Source organism: Urocampus carinirostris, chromosome 14, assembly GCF_059441175.1.
Source record: "Urocampus carinirostris isolate Australia breed hairy pipefish chromosome 14, RoL_Ucar_1.0, whole genome shotgun sequence".
NCBI lineage: Eukaryota > Metazoa > Chordata > Actinopteri > Syngnathiformes > Syngnathidae > Urocampus > Urocampus carinirostris.
The window spans coordinates 22,450,355-22,469,699 of NC_142362.1; the positions used below are offsets into that span (position 1 = coordinate 22,450,355).

Below are 19,345 nucleotides of genomic sequence, written 5' to 3' on the forward strand. Positions count from 1 at the left end.
TAGTTGTACGAACAACTTGTTTTTAATTCACCTGTCCTGCTTGCACCGACCTTCTTTGGAGGCATAATTAGGGGCAAAAACATCCGTACGCTGCTCAGCATCGCGCCCTACCATACCGGCGTTCGAACTCCGATTTTTTGACCGAACAGCCAAGCAAGAATTTCTCGAAATTTTTGGTCGAACACCGTATTGTCCGAACTGAGAGGCGTTCGAAAACCGAGGTTACACTGTACTTACATAAATGTTGTTTTATGAAATTATTTTCTTTTACTACTAGAAGGCACTAAATCAGGTATGTCAAACTGGAGGCTCACGGGCCGGACGCGGCCTGTTGGGCGATTAAATCCGGTCCGCCATCAATTTTTGAGTATGACAAAAAAGTAGGTCTCTCGGTCATTTCTGTCAAAAATTGTGATCTTTTTTCTTTCTTTTTATATACATGCAACCCAAATGCTTCCTCTGGCTGCTACTGACCAGTAGATGATATACTCTCAGCTTTAATTGGTCAGCCTAGTTTGATATGATGTACTCTGATCTTATTGTCCATGCACTGCTAAAACATTTATTTTTATTCAAATCAAACCAGTAAAAAGTATATTTTTCATCGCTAGCATTTGAGTTTGTATATCATGGTAAGTTGGTTTAAAAATGCAAAATAAACCAATGATTCAATGCAATGGATTTGGCCACCCGAGCAAAACTTTAAGAAAACTAAATGTTTGACAATGTCCTTGATCTTACGTGTTTTTTTATTATATTTGCAAATACACAAACTCCTCTAACCAATTTTAAGTGGTTTGTGTAACCAGCAGTCTAGTTTGGGTTAAGTGTAGCTAGCCCTGTATTCATAAAAAATGGTGATGTGGGAAAACAATATGTTAATCACACAAAGTAATTTGTTTCCTTATTTATTTCAAACATGTGCATGAAAAAAAGATGTCCAAAAAGAAGTACAGGCAAGCCAACAATACAAGATGAAGGCACAGAAACAGATAAGTGCTTTGCAGAATGGGGGATTTCAAGACTGAATTGTTTTCCGTTTTCACGCTCGTTGAACACATTCTTAACACGCGCATATTTGCTTTCAGTTACATACAACAAGTTTCATCCGGCTTTTGGGCATAAAGCCAATCTAAGTAAGCGTTAAAAGACGCTTAGAGGCACCTTGTTCATCTTCTTCTCCCAAAGTAAACACATCTGTTCAGGATTCAAGCAAACATCAGACGGTTTAATCGAGAAGCCTGCATAAACCCAACAATGAATACACTCGTCAAGTACGAACAAACTAGCGTGTACACAGCGTATGTACAGCTCTGCCCGTTCTCAAAAGGCACTTCACTACCCCCTTGAAAAAAAAAAACACTAAAAATAGACCACTGGCGTTTAAAATGACAGCAAAAGTGATGTGAACTTCGATGAACGACTGAAGTGGAAGAATGACAGAAATAGATGTTCATTGCTTTCTATATTTACATTTACAATAAGTAAATAAACGCGACATCCTGCGGTGAACGCTCATGACAAAACAAAAAAAGGTGCACCCCAAACGATCAGTAGTCGTGACATTCTGTTCCAAAACAAAGAGGACAAGTCTTTTCAGTGAATTGCAAAAGATAAACTCAAGTACAAAAGAGACTTTTTTGTTTTTTCCTGGGGATTCCAACTTCAGAGGTGTAATGCAGTCATATTTTTTTAATTAGAGGCAATCTGAAAATAAGACTTATCTCCAGGATAAAGTTAAAAACATGATCTCGTTTTTCAAGATCTTCAGCGCAATAAAACATTATTACATACAAGAACACATTTTCTTATCGTGCACAAAAACTTCAAAGAAAGTAAAGTGTATTCAATACAGACTCAAAAATCCACCGCAAGATCTGCAGAATTGCAACAGCGAGTAATTATTAAAATGACTTTTTCTACTTTTCATGTCAATTCCTCCAAATTTTAAAACATTTTATGAGTCTCATTTAAACGCTGATGAATATTACTTTTGTGGAAGATGGCAAAAGCAGAGGGATCCTCTTGTTCTCTCAATCTCAGATGGCGGCCATTTTACCCAATGACATTGCAGTTGTTTGGTAGGGAGTTCAGTTTAGGTTTAAGAGTTGTGGTGGTGTGTGGAGGACTGATGCTGCCATAAGACGACATAAATGTATACACAAATACCGACAAATAGTATTTTGTCGTAGTTGTTGTATTGCTTGTCACCTATTGGTTAATCTGTGAGGGCTGCTCAGTAGCGGCCTTCTCTAATTGAGAAAAGGAAGACATTGCAGTTGATCGATGCACTTGTCGATCAACGAATAGGTGAAAAGCTCAGCCAGTTTGACTCGTCCCCTTGTTTAAATGACGTTTTGTTGTGACAAAAGACTGTGACCAGAAAATACATCCATCCATCTATTATCTGCACTGCTTATCCTCAGTAGGGTCGCGGGGGTGCTGGAGCCCATCCCAGCTATCTTCGGGCAGTGGGCAGGGGACAACCTGAACTGGTTGCCAGCCCGTCACAGGACACACAGGGACTGACAATTCGCCTGCTCATTTACACCTAGAGACAATTTGGACCGGCCAATTCACCTAACATGCATGTCTTTGGAATGTGGGAAGAAATCAGAGTGCCCGGAGGAAACCCACGCAAGCACGGGGAGAACATGCAAATTCCACACAGGTTTGATCTCATGACTTCAGAACTGTGCTGCACATGCGCTAACCACTGCTCCACTGTGTTGCCCCAGAAAATACAAAAACAGCAAAATACTATTTGTAGGTATTTATTAATTTATACCTACTTACGGCAGACCGGTCTCCATAGAGCTGTGATTGGTTTACCACCAATTTGATGTCATTTTAGGTCAACAGTGGCAAAATGGCTGCCTGCTGATGAGAATTCACAAATGCAATATAAATCAAAGGTTCATGTATGGACGGCCACATGCAATATTCCTTAACGAAAATCTTTGTTTACTTCCTCTTAAAAGTACTAAGTGACATTTATCCTTTGAGAAAACTCCAACATAACATGTGTAAAAATCAAAACCATTCCTCACAATATATTTATTCTGTAAAGATGAAATAGCTTATTGTTTTCTTGAAATGTTATTTTTCAGTGAGGCCCTAAAAGAAAGAAAAAAACGGTGATGTGACGAAATACGTTGCAAAACATCAGTTTAAGATGCAATGTGCTTACATCAAACACTGATTGATCTGTATGCTATTTTTTCACAATATCTTGAAAACACTACAGTTGATCTAGCCGGTGATGTGTGATTGGAATAGCTGATACACACTCAGGGAACCTGAAATAAGGCACAATAGTCCGCATTTGACACACAGGACAACGTCTGTTCTCATCTCCGTTAACATTTTGCAGTGCGGAAATAATCGTTAATGTCAATCGGCTTGAAGTGAAATAAGATGGAGAGACGGTTCCCGTGTAGTCATTATCGTCATGACGACGCACAGTAGACGAGCAACACAAAAAGAAACAATCCAAAAAAGGCGCACTAGCATAAACATCTCATAATAGATTCAAAAATATATTTCACTTTTGTACAAATTAAATGATTTATTCTCAAATAAATTAAGTCACCTTCATAAATCCTTGTGTATGAGATCCTTTATCAATATAATCCTTCTGTAAAACACCACATCATGGGGAAATGTCTGAGTGGATTGCTAGAGCAGTGGTCCGCAACCACCGGGGCGCACGGAAAGAAAAATAAATTGTCTTATTGTTTTTGCTTATACAGTATTCATTTTTGTATACCGTGCATACATTTATTGTTTATCCCCCCCAAAAAAAGAACTAAAAAGTTAGGGTACGTGTTGTAGATCAGGTTTTACGGTAGTATATGACCATATTTGAGCAATACTTGATCGGTCCAACAATATCCCTGACCACATTTACACGACAATGCATGAAACGCAGAAATCAAACCCGGATCGGCAGTAAGAGCACCCAATTTTTAATCATCCAGTGCCATAGACGTATGTTAATGTTGTTTACCTTTTAAGTGCATTGCAACTGAATAAAAAAAAAACTACAAACCTGTCAACCCTGTAACTGTAAGATATTTTTACTTCAATTTATAGCTAAATAGATTATACTCTCCATACAAAAAAAAAACTATAATTCTACATTGTCAGGCAATGTCCCCTTTTTTCGTTTTTCTAATTTCATACTATTTTTATTTTAATTTATAACAAAAATACACTCACATGGCCCTCCCCAAAAAATAATATTCTTACCCTATTGGTAGAAAATGTTGCTGATTGTATTTTTTTTAATATACAATCTTTTTTCTTCAATTTCTAAATAAATAATTTCACCCACCCATTGCCAGAATATGGTATCCCCCCCTAATTTTATGATATTTTTACTTCAATGTATAGCTTAATTATACTCTAATTACAAAAATTCAAAAACAATTTCACCCCATGGTCAGAAAATGTTGCTTTTTTTCTAGTTTTATGCCATTTTAATTTCATTTTTTAAATACAATTTCACTCACATTGCAAAAAAAGAATTTCTAATCCTACCCCATTGTCAGAAAATGTTGCTTTTTTATTTTTTGTAAATATACAATATTTTTAACTACAATTTATTAAAAAAAATACTCACTTTGCAAAAATGAATTCATATGATACCCCATAGTCAGAAAATGTCCCTTTTTTTAGTTTTTCTTTAACATTTTATTATATTTTTTTACTAAAATTCTTACTAAATGTATACTGTGATTGCAATAAAATATGATAATCTTACCCTCGTGTAACAAAATGTTGCTTATTTGTTTTTTTCCCTGATTTTTATGATGGTTTCCTAAAATCTATAACTAATTTACACTCTTTTTGAGAAAAAGAAATCTCATTCCATACAGAGAAAATGCCTCTTATTTTTTTTCTTAAATCAATTTACGATATTTTTACTGAAATTTATATCTCTGCACTTGAGGATTATTATAACTAAATTGTATCTCAAAAAATGTCTCTTCTGGATTTAATTCAAAAAAAGAAACCCCCAAACGAGTTAACAGCTACACCACTTGGGATGTAGATGACATTGGAAAAGGCTTTAGGTTTGATCTCATCATCACATTATTTTAACACGTTGAATACGTGTGGCCATGATTAAACAAATTTATTGACAAAAACCATGAACACAATTCCAGAATAAAATTTATAGTGTGCTTATCAAATGACCTTCAAAGTCTGATTCATCAACAGTTACACCGAATAGTTACCTTTCGTCATGTTATTTTTTGCTTTTATTTATATCTATCGGGACAGTACTTTAACTAAAAAATAGTGTGATAATAACATTAAAAACTACCGTAGTGCCTTTTCACATGTCACCTGTATCCCTGGTAGTCTAGTGCAGTTGTTGGCAACCTTTTCTGTACTAATGATCAGTTGATTGTCTGACTCTTGGCCTGGCCCAATGATAACATAATGGTAATGATAAAAATACCAGCAATAAGTCTATACACACTGTGTTGTTACTAGACCACTAGGGATCTGGATGAGATGGGAAAGGGAAAAGAATTTATCTCATCATCACATTAATTTTACTCATGGGAACCATTCTCTTCCCATTTTTATTTTGAAGGCCTAGTGGGCCTTCAAAATAAATTGTCAATGTTGTTTTGGCTTCCCATAATGCTCAGTTATGGTGCTGTATAACTTTGTAATGCCTTTTTCTATGTCAACATCAACAGAGCTCTCACTGACACAATCCGGGGTTGATTACCATTGCATCCAATGTTGAGCAAAAGTTTTTAGCGGTAATTGTTAACCCATTAACCATTTCCCAAATATAGTAATTTACCTCCGTAAAACCTCAACATCTTCAAAGTTATTTTAGGTAAAAGCGTGTATACTGAAATCCCTTGCTGTATATTCATCGTGACTGCCTGTGTGCACTACTGTAATAGGCTGGTGTACTCTGTCGAACATCGGGGCGGGTGCACAAGTCAATGTGTCCACCCAAAACAAAACTGCGAAGCACGGCTAGCACAGCTACTATTTTAGCGACTCGTTACATTGAAAAGAACTTCATCAATAAACTTTGAAAAAGGGCGCAAAGAAATGCTGATCACCAGAAGGTGCTTTATGGATAGTTATCAGGTCTGGGAAGCAACTAAGGCCAGACCTGCTCGCAAGCCACCTCTGCTGAGCCTGTATCTAACCAACGCCAAATACACTACCCATAAAAACGGATAACCAGGAGCTACATCTTGTGGGAAATCACTACGTTCAAGACGGTTGTATTGTAATCATCAAGGAGACCTGGCTCACTACAAGGATCCCCAATGCTTGCTTGAATCTAGTTCGCCACTCTCAGTACCTTCTTACACTGTATAATGAGTATTAATATCATAAGACCATTTATTCAACTGCAATTCTGTGTTCTGTGTTTTATTTGTCATCATGTTTCTGATATCTAATAAATCAAAACTCGTTTCTACTTCACAAGTTTAGACTATTTCGGGACTTTTTCGGAATGCAACCCCTGCAAAAAACAAGGGATCGCTGTCGACATATAAATACAGTATAAGCAAAAAGCAAGGGCAATGTTTTCGTTTTCTTTCTCTGCGGCCCGGTACCAAACGACCCGTGGCTCTGTAAAGGGCCGAGGCCCAGGGGTTGCAGACTACTGGTCTGGTGATTACACAGTGGATTTAGGCTTATTATTATCATCACTTAATGTTATTATTGGGCCGGGCCGCAGGAATATTGTCAGACATTAGAACAATCTGTGGTAGAGAAAAGGTTGGGGACCACTGTGCTACAGGGATGTTATTATTTTCATCAATTTTTCTCTCTTCTCTTTTTAATAAACGCAATGAATATTTCAGATTGATGTTGGTCACCATTTCCACATTTGTTGGTAATTGTACATTCCTGGCTGGCACCATCCTGGGCTTCAGCTGGTGGCGCAAGTTAAGAGTGCAACGCCCCCAGCACACCGACAGGAGGCGTCATTGGGTTCGATTTGAACAAGAGTGATTCAGTAGCAGACAGAAGCGGTCAAGTGACTGACGTCATAACTATGTCCTCGGAGGTTCCAAGTTCTGTCTCACTGCAGAGCTTTTTTTGTCGACAGACCCCTTTCCAGCCTAAATCCTCAGCGGATCACCACAGGTTCCGTGCACATTGTTGACCCAAAACAGCGGTAAGTTTGAATGGAGCAAGACAAGATTTTGATGTTGAGTTGCGTTTTGAGAGTCGCAATTTACAAAAACAACATGCCCAGCTGTTATTTGTGTGGGTGCACAAACCACAATTTTAAGGAACACATTTTTTTGCAATTCCCAGAGGGGACAGGCTTTTCCAAAATAACAGTAGAAGACTGTGGCGGAAAGTAACAAATAAATGACTGGACCAAAGATGTCAGAGGAATTACTGTTTTTTTGTGGTTTAGATTTACTTGAATGACAAATGGTTTAGTAAGTGTAAGTAGGATAAGTGTCAGGGAAATGTTAAGTTTTTGCTACCAATGCCTAACATAAATTTTGCTACTTCTGGTGCTAGCGAGAACACATTTTTTAATAATATAAATAATAATTATAACAATAATACTAACATCGCTGACATTTTTACTTATGTTTACTTTATATAATGCATATCTAGTATCATGATATTGTTGAAAATGATTAATATTGATAAATTAACATTATCATTAATACAGTAGTATCGATGCCACCAACACAAATGATGTATTTAAGCTGGATGCAAGCCAAGGAAGGTCACTTATTCTAAAGTTTTACCTATGTGTGAACTAAGCTACTGTAAATATGAACTAGTGACCAGAGCTACTATTTTAGTCCATTTAACTTGCTGGCATAAATTGGTATGTACTCGTTGCCAACCCGATATGGAATGGCAATTGTGTATGAGGCGAAAAGACACACAAAAACAAATCCTTGAAAACACATTAAAATGTAAGCATTTTAAGGATTTCAAGCACCTGTACGAACCCTGTAAGATTAAGTCACTGTATTGCTTATTTTAGATGTTACTATCTAAGATCTGTTCCTGTCAATGGGCTGGTATAAACTGATGTGTAATACGCTGTTCTGCCTCAACAATGCGTGCACAGCTAGGCTACGTCACACTTGAAAGGGGTCTATTGACGCAAATACTCACATTTTCACTATCGAGGTAATTAAGAGAGTGACGGACATAAAAATAAAAGTGTGAAAGAAAAACAAATGAGCTCTAGGCAGGCTGGTGACTTCACTGCTGCCTGAGGCCACCCTTTCAAGAAGGTCAGCCTGCTATCCTCTTTATGTGTATCTGATGGTACAAAAAACAGAGAGGATGCTGTCAAATATAGTTAAGGAGGCACACAAATTACACAAAGCATGCTACGCTTGGCTTACTTCGCTGATGATGGCCCAGACAGGCGAGTTTTTGAGCACGGACAGTCGCAGAGCCAGGATGGGGTTGAAGGAAGGATCCACAGCTCCTTCGGCCACGCCCTTTTCAAACTGGCCTGTGTATCACACAAAAAAATCTAACATTATACGGCATTAGGCCAGTTTGTTTTGACTATAAATTACGATACTCTTGTGATAAAAATGTTATTTCCTTCATGTCTACTGTACGGATGGTATGTTCCCCCAGGGTTCATGTGGGTGTTCACTTAGTAGTGGGGCTTTCGAACGTGTTCTAAAAACATGAATGCTACACTCAAAAAGACACATTTAGATAAAAAAATGTTATAGATATAAAGATCATCCATCCCAAGGGTTTGTAACATTTTCTTATGGCCAAAATTCCGGAACTTTTTAAGGACTTTAAAAGCCAATTTCTCCAGTACCAATTAAAGAAAAAATCCAGTGTGAATCATGTATTTTGCAGAGCCACAAATACAGCTTCAATTTACGTATGTGATTTCTAATATTGCGTGTGCGCATTAATGAAGACATGATTATTTGAGTAATATACTTGTGGATCTGAACAATACGTGTATAAATCCTTTAGACAAATTTCTCCCCGTATAGCGTTCGATAAAAATTAAGCATGAGCTTACATTTACAGTTGCAGCAAGTTCTTCCCGTTACAATTCACCACTAGGAAACACTACCTTAAGTTTTTTTCATGGCCCCTAACAAATGTCCATAATTCATATACCGTATTTTCCGCACTATAAGGCGCACCGGGTTATAGGGCGCGGCCCGAAAAAATAGTTTTTGGTCCTATTTTTGACATACATAAGACGCACCGGATTATAAGGCGCTACAACGGGAACGTCGACAAAACAGTCAGATAGTTCAGTCCAACTTATTCCCCCCTTAACATTCCGAAAGCTTGCAAAGACGCAAATACGTGTCGAGAACACGTGCGGATGCGGTGTCCGTACAATGTCACTCAAATGCATCGTTCCATCATTCGGAAGGTTAAAGTCTTGGGATTCAAGAAATGCCAACCATTCCTTAATATCTATTTTCTTTTTCGCTCGCAACTTTACTGTGCATATGACAATAAACACTTGGAATTGAGTTTATATTAAAAATAGACACTCCATTCCATCCATTATCTGCACCGCTTATCACAGAAACATCGAGTTCAGTCTGAAACAAGATACAGGGACAATATAAAATCCGGAGTAGCTCACTGAAGTTGTTGTGTTCATAATAATGTGCAGCCAATGTCCTCTTATATCCGTGAGGGTAGTAAATCCAGGAGAATACAATATTTACAAATACAGAATAGAAAAAAATGCTTTCTCTATGCCGTCAGCCACATGCTATACACATTCATCTTTTTAGGCCAATTGCGGCTTTGTTTCGCCGTTTAAGCCAATGCCAGCCTGTAAATGATAAAAAGGATCCGCCCCTTGACCTCCGGATAACTTTAACCAATAGTGATCGATTCAACTGATGATTGACACATCTTTTTCGGCCAATTGCAGGCTTTGTTTGTTGTTCAAGCCAATGCCAGCCTGTAAATGATAAAAAGGATCCGCCCCTTGACCGCTGAATAACTTTAGCCAATAGTGATCGATTCAAATGATGATTGACACATCTTTTTCGGCCAATTGCAGGCTTTGTTTGCCGTTCAAGCCAATGCCAGCCTGTAAATGATAAAAAGGATCCGCCCCTTGACCTCCGAATAACTTTAGCCAATAGTGATCGATTCAAATGATGATTGACACATTGGTTAGCCAATGAAACGCCGGTAAATAAATCCCAGCATACACCGCGTACTACTTGGCGTTCGGGGGAAAATCTAGTCGGCGGCTGCAAGTTAGTTGGAAAACTTTGGAATTTTAAAATTGATCCATAAATAAGGCGCACTGTATTATAAGGCGCATGGTCAGCTTTTGAAAAAAATAAAGGCTTTTAGGTGCGCCTTATAGTGCAGAAAATACGGTATATTCATTGCACTTATACACAATTCATAGTGCCGTTTAAGTGCAGCATGCAACTGTTCTCTTGGGTGCGACACATAGGGGGCACTGAAGCTTTATACGAAAATGCCGTACATACACTTGCCAGTTGCCATTGATCCAAAGGGAAGAAGAAATGCAATTGCAAAGTGAAAACACCAGAGAGCAGTCTCTGCATCATTTTTAAGCAGACTGGTTGAAAAACGGCAACAATTTCAAGCATTTACAAGCACTTCACTCCATATTAAAGATCCTTAAAAACACAACATAAAATTCAAGCATTTTCAAAGATTTCAAGCACCCGTACAAACCCTGTATATCGTGTTAGCAGCTCAAATCTTTGCTCTCAAGCCAAAGCAAAGGAGTTTCTCTATAGTACAGTGCTGCAGTATCTCATTGGCTTCCATACTCATATCAAATTTGTAGCTTAGATGGCCACTCTTCAAGTGAACAATCGATGCGTGTGTCATCTGAGACTGATGTTTACGTGTGTTTGCACACACACATTCACACACGCGTACACTTACCGATCCGGTAGAAGCGGTCTTCGGTTCGTTTGTACTTCTCTTTGGTTTGCAGTCCAGGTTCCTAAAAAAAGGCAACATTACAGGTGTGATAATAAATGGGGGGTACTAAAGGTGAGAATGGTGTGGAGAAAATATGTTCCGGTCATTGTACAGCCCCACAAAATATTGAGCTCTGTCGGCCTTCACTGTTTTTCAGTGATCTGCCGCACACACATAAACCTTAGGGATGTTGCACAAAACCAAGATAAGGGATTAAGCCTGGATATGTTTGGTATTTTGGCTGAATCTAGCCTTAATTCAGCCGCATTTAAAGACGGTTACATTTAGCTTGGCTCAGATACATTGGTGACATATTGCTGCTCCTGACTAACTGGCTAACAACCAGGCTAAGATTATCCTCAGAGATACATCTGGCACTTCGGTCTATCGTGTGAAAAATTAATTGGTTTTACAGTATTTACATGGAATTTCTTGATAGTTTGCAATATTTAATTATCCTGCATTCAAATTTTGCAAGTAGGGTATCAACCTCTGTTGCCTGTATAATTACAAGAGTCCTTTTGTAGTCATTTATAAAGTGGTTTTTTTTTTAAGGTCAGGCCATGTGTTTTATTGCTCAGCCAATTAAAAAGAGTTGTCAAATGGCTGAGCTTTGATAAATATGTGTATTCAGGCATGACAATAGTTCACAAACGTTGAATACATAGGGCCATGATTCAAAACGTTTTTTGATAACTATGAACACAATATGAACATAAAATGTACAATGTATTTATTTCATGTCTTACAATGTCAAATTTGTCATTAGATACACAGAAAGGTTGTTTCCCTCGTCATGTTTCCCTCTTTTTTTTCCTTTCCTAACATTCTCGGGTATCGTAAGTAAAAAAGTTGTGATAATGGGATAATATCTAACACGCGTTACACATGAATAAATACAATACTCATTCCGGTGCAAATGACACTAATTTTAATTTAAACACACCCCCTCAAACGCCCGATTCACTCTGGGAAATCTTCCATCCATCCCCCTACTCACCTTGAAACATTTTCTTCTCGGATCTATACAATTCGCTTAGGTCACCCATTTTGACTTCAAAAAGTTTAATTTTTCCTAAAGATGAGATATTTTAATGCCTGAAGTTAGGGTGATGCAACAGTTGAGTTGAAGCAAGTGTGATTTGTCATTTGAGCAACAGGGACACGTGTGCTGTCGCCGATCGGCGATCAGTCAAGAGCTCGGGGCTGCGCTGTCACGCCTGCATCCTCTTTTCAAATCAATACACTGCAGCCTCAACGCAAGCAGTCCAAACAGTGTAACATAATGATCGCTGTCATTAGGAGTCTCGTGGTGTGTGCGTGCAAGAGTGTTTCCTTACAGACACGGGCAGTATTTCCACTGTGGTGTTTTGCATCTTGTCACCTAAGTGTTCCTGGTTACCGCTGCAAAACAAGTACCTGACAAAACAAAACAAAAAAACATGAAAGGTTTTCCCAAAAGTAATTGTTTTCAATTAGGCACAGAACATGCATTGTTCATCTCCACAAATATGCAAATATGTTGTAAAATATTCTACGCGCGGAGGGACTCTAGAAATTTAGACTCAAAGTTGAGCCATCGGGTTTGTTTGCTGTAGAGGTGTGATGTCAATGAAGGAACGCAACACTTTAAAAATGGTGAATCCCATTAACACAACACATGAGGCGAGCTCTGAAACAGACAACATTTGTAGTGAACAGGGATTACATATTGCTCATTTTTTTAACTGGAGAATTTGGAACTGTGCTTATACTGTCGCTGGGGCCTTGTGACTGTTTTGTCAGTATTGCGTATTTCAACATCCAAAAGCCGTGTGGGGTAAGTTTACCTTCAGCCGTTATAGCGTGTGTTCCTTGTTTGCCTTTACTTCTTTTTAAGTAGGATATTTCTGTTTGTGTTTTTTGCCTTGTGTGTGTGGTGTTTGCTATTATTTAGTTCAGATAGCTCCCAGTTAGCGTCGTGCCTGCCGAGGGCCATTGGCTGCCCTCAGTGTGTTGTTTGGCTGGCCAGCCCAGGCTGTCAGTGCCAGGTCAGTGCCAGTTTTGCCATGTCCTTTGGTTTATTCACAGCTGATTTTGTGTTATCGCCCTTTATTACACCCTTTATCGTCTTTATAGTTGTTGGTTTTCTGTTAACCTGGCAGCCCATTTCGTGATTTTTGGCTGACCAGCCTTCCGTTTTTCAGCTTAGGCTGTGCCGCCTTTCGTTGGCACCTCCAAGTGTGTTTTTTTGCCAGTTAGCCCTTTTATCGTTGCTTGCCCTTTTTTACCATTACTGCATCTACTTGTGACACAGAGCCTAGACATTTCCCATAAAAACTTCACTTAAAACATTCTTCAACTAACACATAAGACAATATGGCGACTGCCTTGCAAGTGTAATGGTGTTCTTCCATTGACGTCACAGCTCAGGATGACAAAGACAAGAAATGCTGAATACAAAATGCATTATCCCTGAAAATAATTTGAATACACTGATGAAATATATATATAATTTTTTACCAAAAAAAACCACGTACTATTTCCTCACTTTTTGCATCTTTAAGAATGTGAGAATATATTTAAGTAACTTTGCAAACTTGATATGGAGATAAATTAACACCCAGTTACAGCTTATCAAATCACCTCAAGAAAGTAAGAGGATAAATATGAGGGACTTAAATGTGTTTGACGACTGTGAATCATAATAAAAACAAAGTGACTGCATTAAATAAAATCATATTTGATGGATTTGTGGATGTGATCTTCTAGGATTATTGAGGCGTTTACTTTAGATACTTTGTTTAAGGCTTCTAATAATGTGATGATTTGTAGTCACCACAATGTTGAGTCCATTTTAAACCTTGCCTCATTCTGTGTTACCTAATGTGGTCAGGTTCTATGTACTGTGAGGGTAGTGTGGTTCTTTTGAGAGCCGTGTTGGGCTGTGTGGGGGGGCGGACTTTTGGCTGCTACATAGTTCATCGGATTTTGTCTTTGGGACATTGCTTCTTGTAGCCATACGATTCCATTTCTTTAACTATTGAGATTCCCATGGTTTTTTTCTTACACGTTTTTTCTGTACAGTGCTAGTTGAATGCTTAGTGCATGTGAGTGTGTGGTCATGGTGATCCCTGAAATTCATCTTTGCACACACACGAATCGCTTGCAGCCTTGGGGGCAAATTTGGCTCACAGGTCCCATTTAGGGGCATTTGAGAAGGTCAAGTGTCATCTGAGATTGCCAATTGTCACCGCACCTTGGCACTTTTAATGTTAAAGAATGAGATATCCATTTGTGAAATATTTTGGCCCTTTGGGGGCTCTTGGTGGCTTATTGCCGGTTTTTCCTTAAAGAAAGCTATGCTTTTAGATACAGTGACCGCTAAAGGTGAATTATTACATAGTCACTTTTGAAGGGAGGGCGTGTATTGTTTAGAGACTCTTAGTGGTTAAATAACACTCCATTTAATGAAAAAACAATATTAATTTAAAGAATAAGTGAAAATACATGAATATTTACCGGTACATGCATGGGAAACAGTGGATATCAAGAATTTATTTTACACCGTAGGCTTTGAGTTTCAAGATATCCAGGGTTATTTTGAATAAAACGATCACTGGCTGCACTACAGCAAACAAGTACAGGTAGAAGCTGTAAAAGAATAAGATCTTGTCTCCTCACAGCTACAGTTTATAAGGGACATCACAAAACAATGCACGACAGTACATTGAGTCGGTTATTCGGCCGAGCGAATGACAGCACTCCGCTCTCGCCGTTTGTCTATGTGTATGCTAACGCATCGGTCAGCACGCTGCCCTGCCCCTGCTGCGACCTGCCTCTATTCATAGATGAAACACACACACACACACTATACACCTCAACTGCTTCCTCTCCGCGGAGACCGAGAAGGTTGAGCCAAGAATGCCTATCTTAAGAGTTGTTTTTTATTAGCCTGATGCAATCCCTCAGAGAGGCAGGCAGGCAGACTGAAGCAGAATACAGTGTTACCTCTCCATACGAGAGTAATTTGTTGCAGGATCGTGCTCATAACTTGATTTGCTCGCTTTACCAATGAATTTTCCCGATATGAAATAATCAAAAACTAATTTGCCTGTTCCCGACCTCCCAGAAGGATCAAAGTGAAACCTAAATAGCTAAAGAACATTTCTTTCTGATCACTAGAAACCCATTCATATAGTAATTAAACATAAACAAAATACAGTCAAAAGATAGATGAGATGACATTGACAAAATGAAATGTGAATTTGTCATTTGTGCAAACGTGTATGCGTGGTGTGGAGTAACGACGCACGTATTTGTTTTGATGGTGCGTTAGCACTTCTTGTCCATTTGGAATTAAAGTTTCTGTAACCTTAACTCTTCAACGCAAGACATTTCTTTCAAATGGGAGGAGCCGGGTCCAACCAATTTATGCCATTCTGACTTATTGTTGACTGCCTACAAAAAATGTACTTCTTTAGCTATATAGGCATGGAACATATCAAATGAAAGCTCCAACCATCATCTTTCATTAGGATCGCTAAGTTTCTTGATGATAATCGTGTAAGAAAACTTCTGAAAAAAGGTTGGGGTTTTTTTGGTGCTGTTGTTGCATGTGTGATACCTTCAATATCTAAACAATGCTTTACATAAACACAAGGGCACTTTGCTTGCAAAATAATGTTTTTTGCTTTTTTGCTGCTCATCAGTAAGTATCAAGCCTCTGGGAAAGATTTCAGTATGATAAATAACCATTAAATAGCAGGAGTGGCTTTGATCATATCTTTGCCCAACATCAAGAAAGCCAAACTTCCTTGTGTTGCTACATTTTTACATCAATTGAGTGTGTGCAGCCACATATGGCAAGTAGGCGGAGAGAAGCAGTGTGGTGAAAGTCGCATGATAAGGATGAAAAGTAATTACTCAACAGAACTTAATTCTTGCCAAAAACGATGACAAAGTCCCTTTGCAATTGTCTGGTCAGAGAGGGATGGCTTAATGTGCACGTTTGCAGGAACGCAGTCACCTGCGTGACCTTTATTGTGTGATCACGTCACCCAAAACATTAAGTGCTGAAAAGTTCTTGCAAAGTTGATGAAACGTTTCATGCATAAGTTGTTTGCAATAAAATGTTATTTGACAAGCAAAGTGCCTTTGTGTTTATGAATTGTTTAGATATTGGAGGTATCACAAATGCAAAAAAAGCACCAAAGTGAAATTTCTGCTTTAAACGTATATTATGACAAAAAGCCGTTTTTTTCTCAGAGGTATTCTTGCAAACAAGTATTTTCAAGAAGCTTGGCAATGTTTGACTGTTGTTAACACAACAATAGTAAAAGCTAGAAACATGTTTTTAAATAAAAAAATAAGAGTTCAACCTTGCTTTTATAAGTACTATGCATTTATAGCTATAGAACTTAATTTTTGTGAGTCTTAAACATGTAGTCAAAATTGGCTGGCAACAGCTCTCCCAATACGAAAAAAAACCATCTGGCATTGAATGAGTTAAAGAGATGCGATCAAAACAAATTTGCTTCAGAACAAAGGTACTCTACAGGTATAACCAATGGCGCAGAATTAGGTGCCTAATTGCGGGATGCAAACTGGGATGAGCTGCTGATGGTGAGCAGTCACTTGCATTGAGAGGTCTCTGATGGTACACTTTTGATTAACAAAATATTCATGTATATAAATTCTTGTGTATTGAGGTTGCACATTAAGTATAAACAGGTACCACTATATCGGCAAAGCACAGTGGACAGTGAGTGCAAAACCCCTCCTGATCTTACCGCTCGATGCTGATAGGTCTGTCGAATTTGAAGAGGATGTAGTCTCCCGCGCTGGGCGTGATGGCCCAGAAGAAATCCTCCCCCAGGTATGTCTTCTCCAGTGTGTGGCCCTGATAAACCTGATAGGAGAAATGTATGATGCAAAAAAAATAACAAAAAACTTGCTAGGTTTGGCCTCAAGTTCTTTAAATATTCTCGACTTTTCAGCAGCCAATTCTGCCATGTTTCTACTGTAAATTTGATCCAAAATATTCAGTTTCTTTGCCAAAAGCAATAGGTAGAGATAGAAAAAGAATTGTCTTCATTGTAATTGATAACTTTGTCGTGAACATTGTTAACATTGTTAAAGATTAGACATATCATGACAGGATAAACACATTATAAAGATTAAAAACAGAAGAATAAGAATAAATCCGTTGTCAAAATAACCCAAATAGTGAAAAAAACTGACTTCAAAATATTATATTAAGCAAGCCAGTGTATCCCAAGCTTTTTTTTACTTCACCCAAAAATCCCAAGGAACAGTCTCTTAAAAATCTTTAAAAATTAATTCCTGGCACCAGTTAAATGTTTTTTTGTAAATCTTATAATATCAAATTAGTAGTATGAAGTTTTTGTCAGGTAGCGCATTTTAAAATTTTTAAAAATGATTTTGCTCACAATTTTGGTCACAAAAAACATGAGGTTTGGTTCTTTTATAACTTTATTATGGGTTAATAGAAAAAGTGATCAAATCTGCTGGGTCAAATATATACATACAGCAGCGCCAATAATTGGTGGTAACATGTCCCTGGGCCATTTTCACTTCAACTAGGTGCTTATGGTAGCCATCCAGAAGCTTCTGGCAAGCTCCTGGTTGAATTTTTGACCACTCCTTGACAGAATTGGTGCAGTTCAGTTAAATTTGTTTTTGTGACAAAGAACTCTGTGTCAATCACTCCATTCGAGAAAAATCATAGTTTTAGAAATAACTGGAAACTCAAAAGAGCCATGACATTATGTTCTTCACAAGTGTATGTAAACGTTTGACCACAACTGTGCCCAAAATAACTTTTGGCTGTGATCGCAGCAAAAGGACTTTATAAAAGGTATACTCAAAAAGGGACAATATTTCTTAAAAACCTACTCTTTTCTTTTTCTTAAAAGCATAATACAAAATCTAAAGTAAATTTGGTTTCTTTTCACAATTGCGTGTCACATATTGTTGATTATAATAATAATAATAATAATAATTTCCTTTGTATTGTCATTCTTTGTAACAATGTACACAGATAGAAATGTCGATACACCTGACCGGTTGTAGCGAGCCGATGCAGCCACAGCCAACAGAGGGCGCCGCCATTTTTACCAATGTTATAAGTCTTAGGTATGACTCAGCCGAGGCGCGAACCAGCGACCTCCCAGTCTCAAAGCGGGCGCCCTACCATCTAGGCTACTTATAAATATGTTGAGTTTGACAACTGAAAAATGGCAATATGTCAAAAAGTTCGGAGGGCACTGTACAACCCTATTGCTCTTTGGAGTTTTGGAGATCACAATCGGGTTGATGTCCATAACAATCCATCGTCAAATTGCCAACCTTTGATGCCCAGTTTCATCTGGAGGGACGAAAGCATGACCAACTTAGGTGCCGAGGTGCCTAACTTGTTTGGGTGTTTGGGCATTTGGGTTGGCCATGGTCCAAAAATTTTTGTGTGTGTTTTTTTTTTTTTTTTTTGCTATTTTTTTTCCTTTTTATTTTCTTTGTCATTGTATGTGTTCTGCCTTGCTATCGGTCACCCCTCTTGAGGGATATAACCAAGGTAGATAGATAGACATGACATGAATGCATTGGTTTGGACCTAAATCGAGTATGGTTACCTTCATTGAAGTGGAAACTTCAGCGGGAGGGTTCACATGTATTTTGTGAAGAAGTGGCTTCAGGAAGTCTTTGTCCTAAAGGCACAGAAACACCGCAATGTGCGAGACTGGTTGGTTGTGGCAAACGGTGGCACTGCGTGGGCACTGGACTCACTGTGAGCTTCTGGATTTTTCCTGCGAGTGAAGAATGGAGCCCCACGTGCTGAAACAAGGAGGGGCGGAAACGCACGCGGAGACTGGACTTCTGGCGCTCGCAGTGTTTCTGAAAATGTGTCAACAAAGATTGTGGTTAGAGCCAAGCCAAGAACAACACAGTAAAACAGGATGTAATAGCTACCACATTTTAAGGGCTACACATTCTTTTCTTTTGTTCTTTATTTGAATAGCACGACCAGATCAAATGTCTTCTAATATTTCATACTGAAAAAAAACAAATAAAAGGCTTTGTAGGTCTTACTGGTATATTGTATCAATGCTGGTATCAGACAGTGCTCCAGGGTGCAATATTGATGTCGCACTGAAACTGAAAAGGTTGGACCAGGACACCTCCACACCCAAGAGGAACTCTTGGCACTGATCTCACAAACTTCTCTTTATGCTTTCTCTGAAGTTTAGGCAGGTGTCTCAAGTTAAATATTTTTCACTTATTTACAGGTGCAGCCCCTGAGAATTTAGGCCGTCCTTGTGTCCAAATTTTTCGCTCTTCAAACCCATATTTGTTACTTCTTTTTCTAAGTAAAGGAATAATATTT

At 38.3% G+C, this 19,345-nt stretch overlaps 1 protein-coding gene across 1 annotated transcript in view; it reads right to left on the bottom strand.

Annotated features, from left to right (window-relative positions):
• Positions 1–892: 892 nt before the first annotated feature.
• Positions 893–19,345, bottom strand: part of mgat4a (alpha-1,3-mannosyl-glycoprotein 4-beta-N-acetylglucosaminyltransferase A) — a 55,053-nt gene continuing 36,600 nt past the window's right edge. Inside the window, exons 10-16 of the mRNA XM_088352368.1 lie at positions 18,748–18,855; positions 18,594–18,668; positions 16,734–16,852; positions 12,303–12,381; positions 10,924–10,984; positions 8,385–8,497; positions 893–8,298 (exon numbers count right to left, since the gene is read on the bottom strand). Of these exons, the coding sequence (XP_088208494.1) occupies positions 8,272–8,298; positions 8,385–8,497; positions 10,924–10,984; positions 12,303–12,381; positions 16,734–16,852; positions 18,594–18,668; positions 18,748–18,855 (582 nt within the window). The 3' untranslated portion in view covers positions 893–8,271. The remainder of the gene's footprint in view (positions 8,299–8,384; positions 8,498–10,923; positions 10,985–12,302; positions 12,382–16,733; positions 16,853–18,593; positions 18,669–18,747; positions 18,856–19,345) is intronic.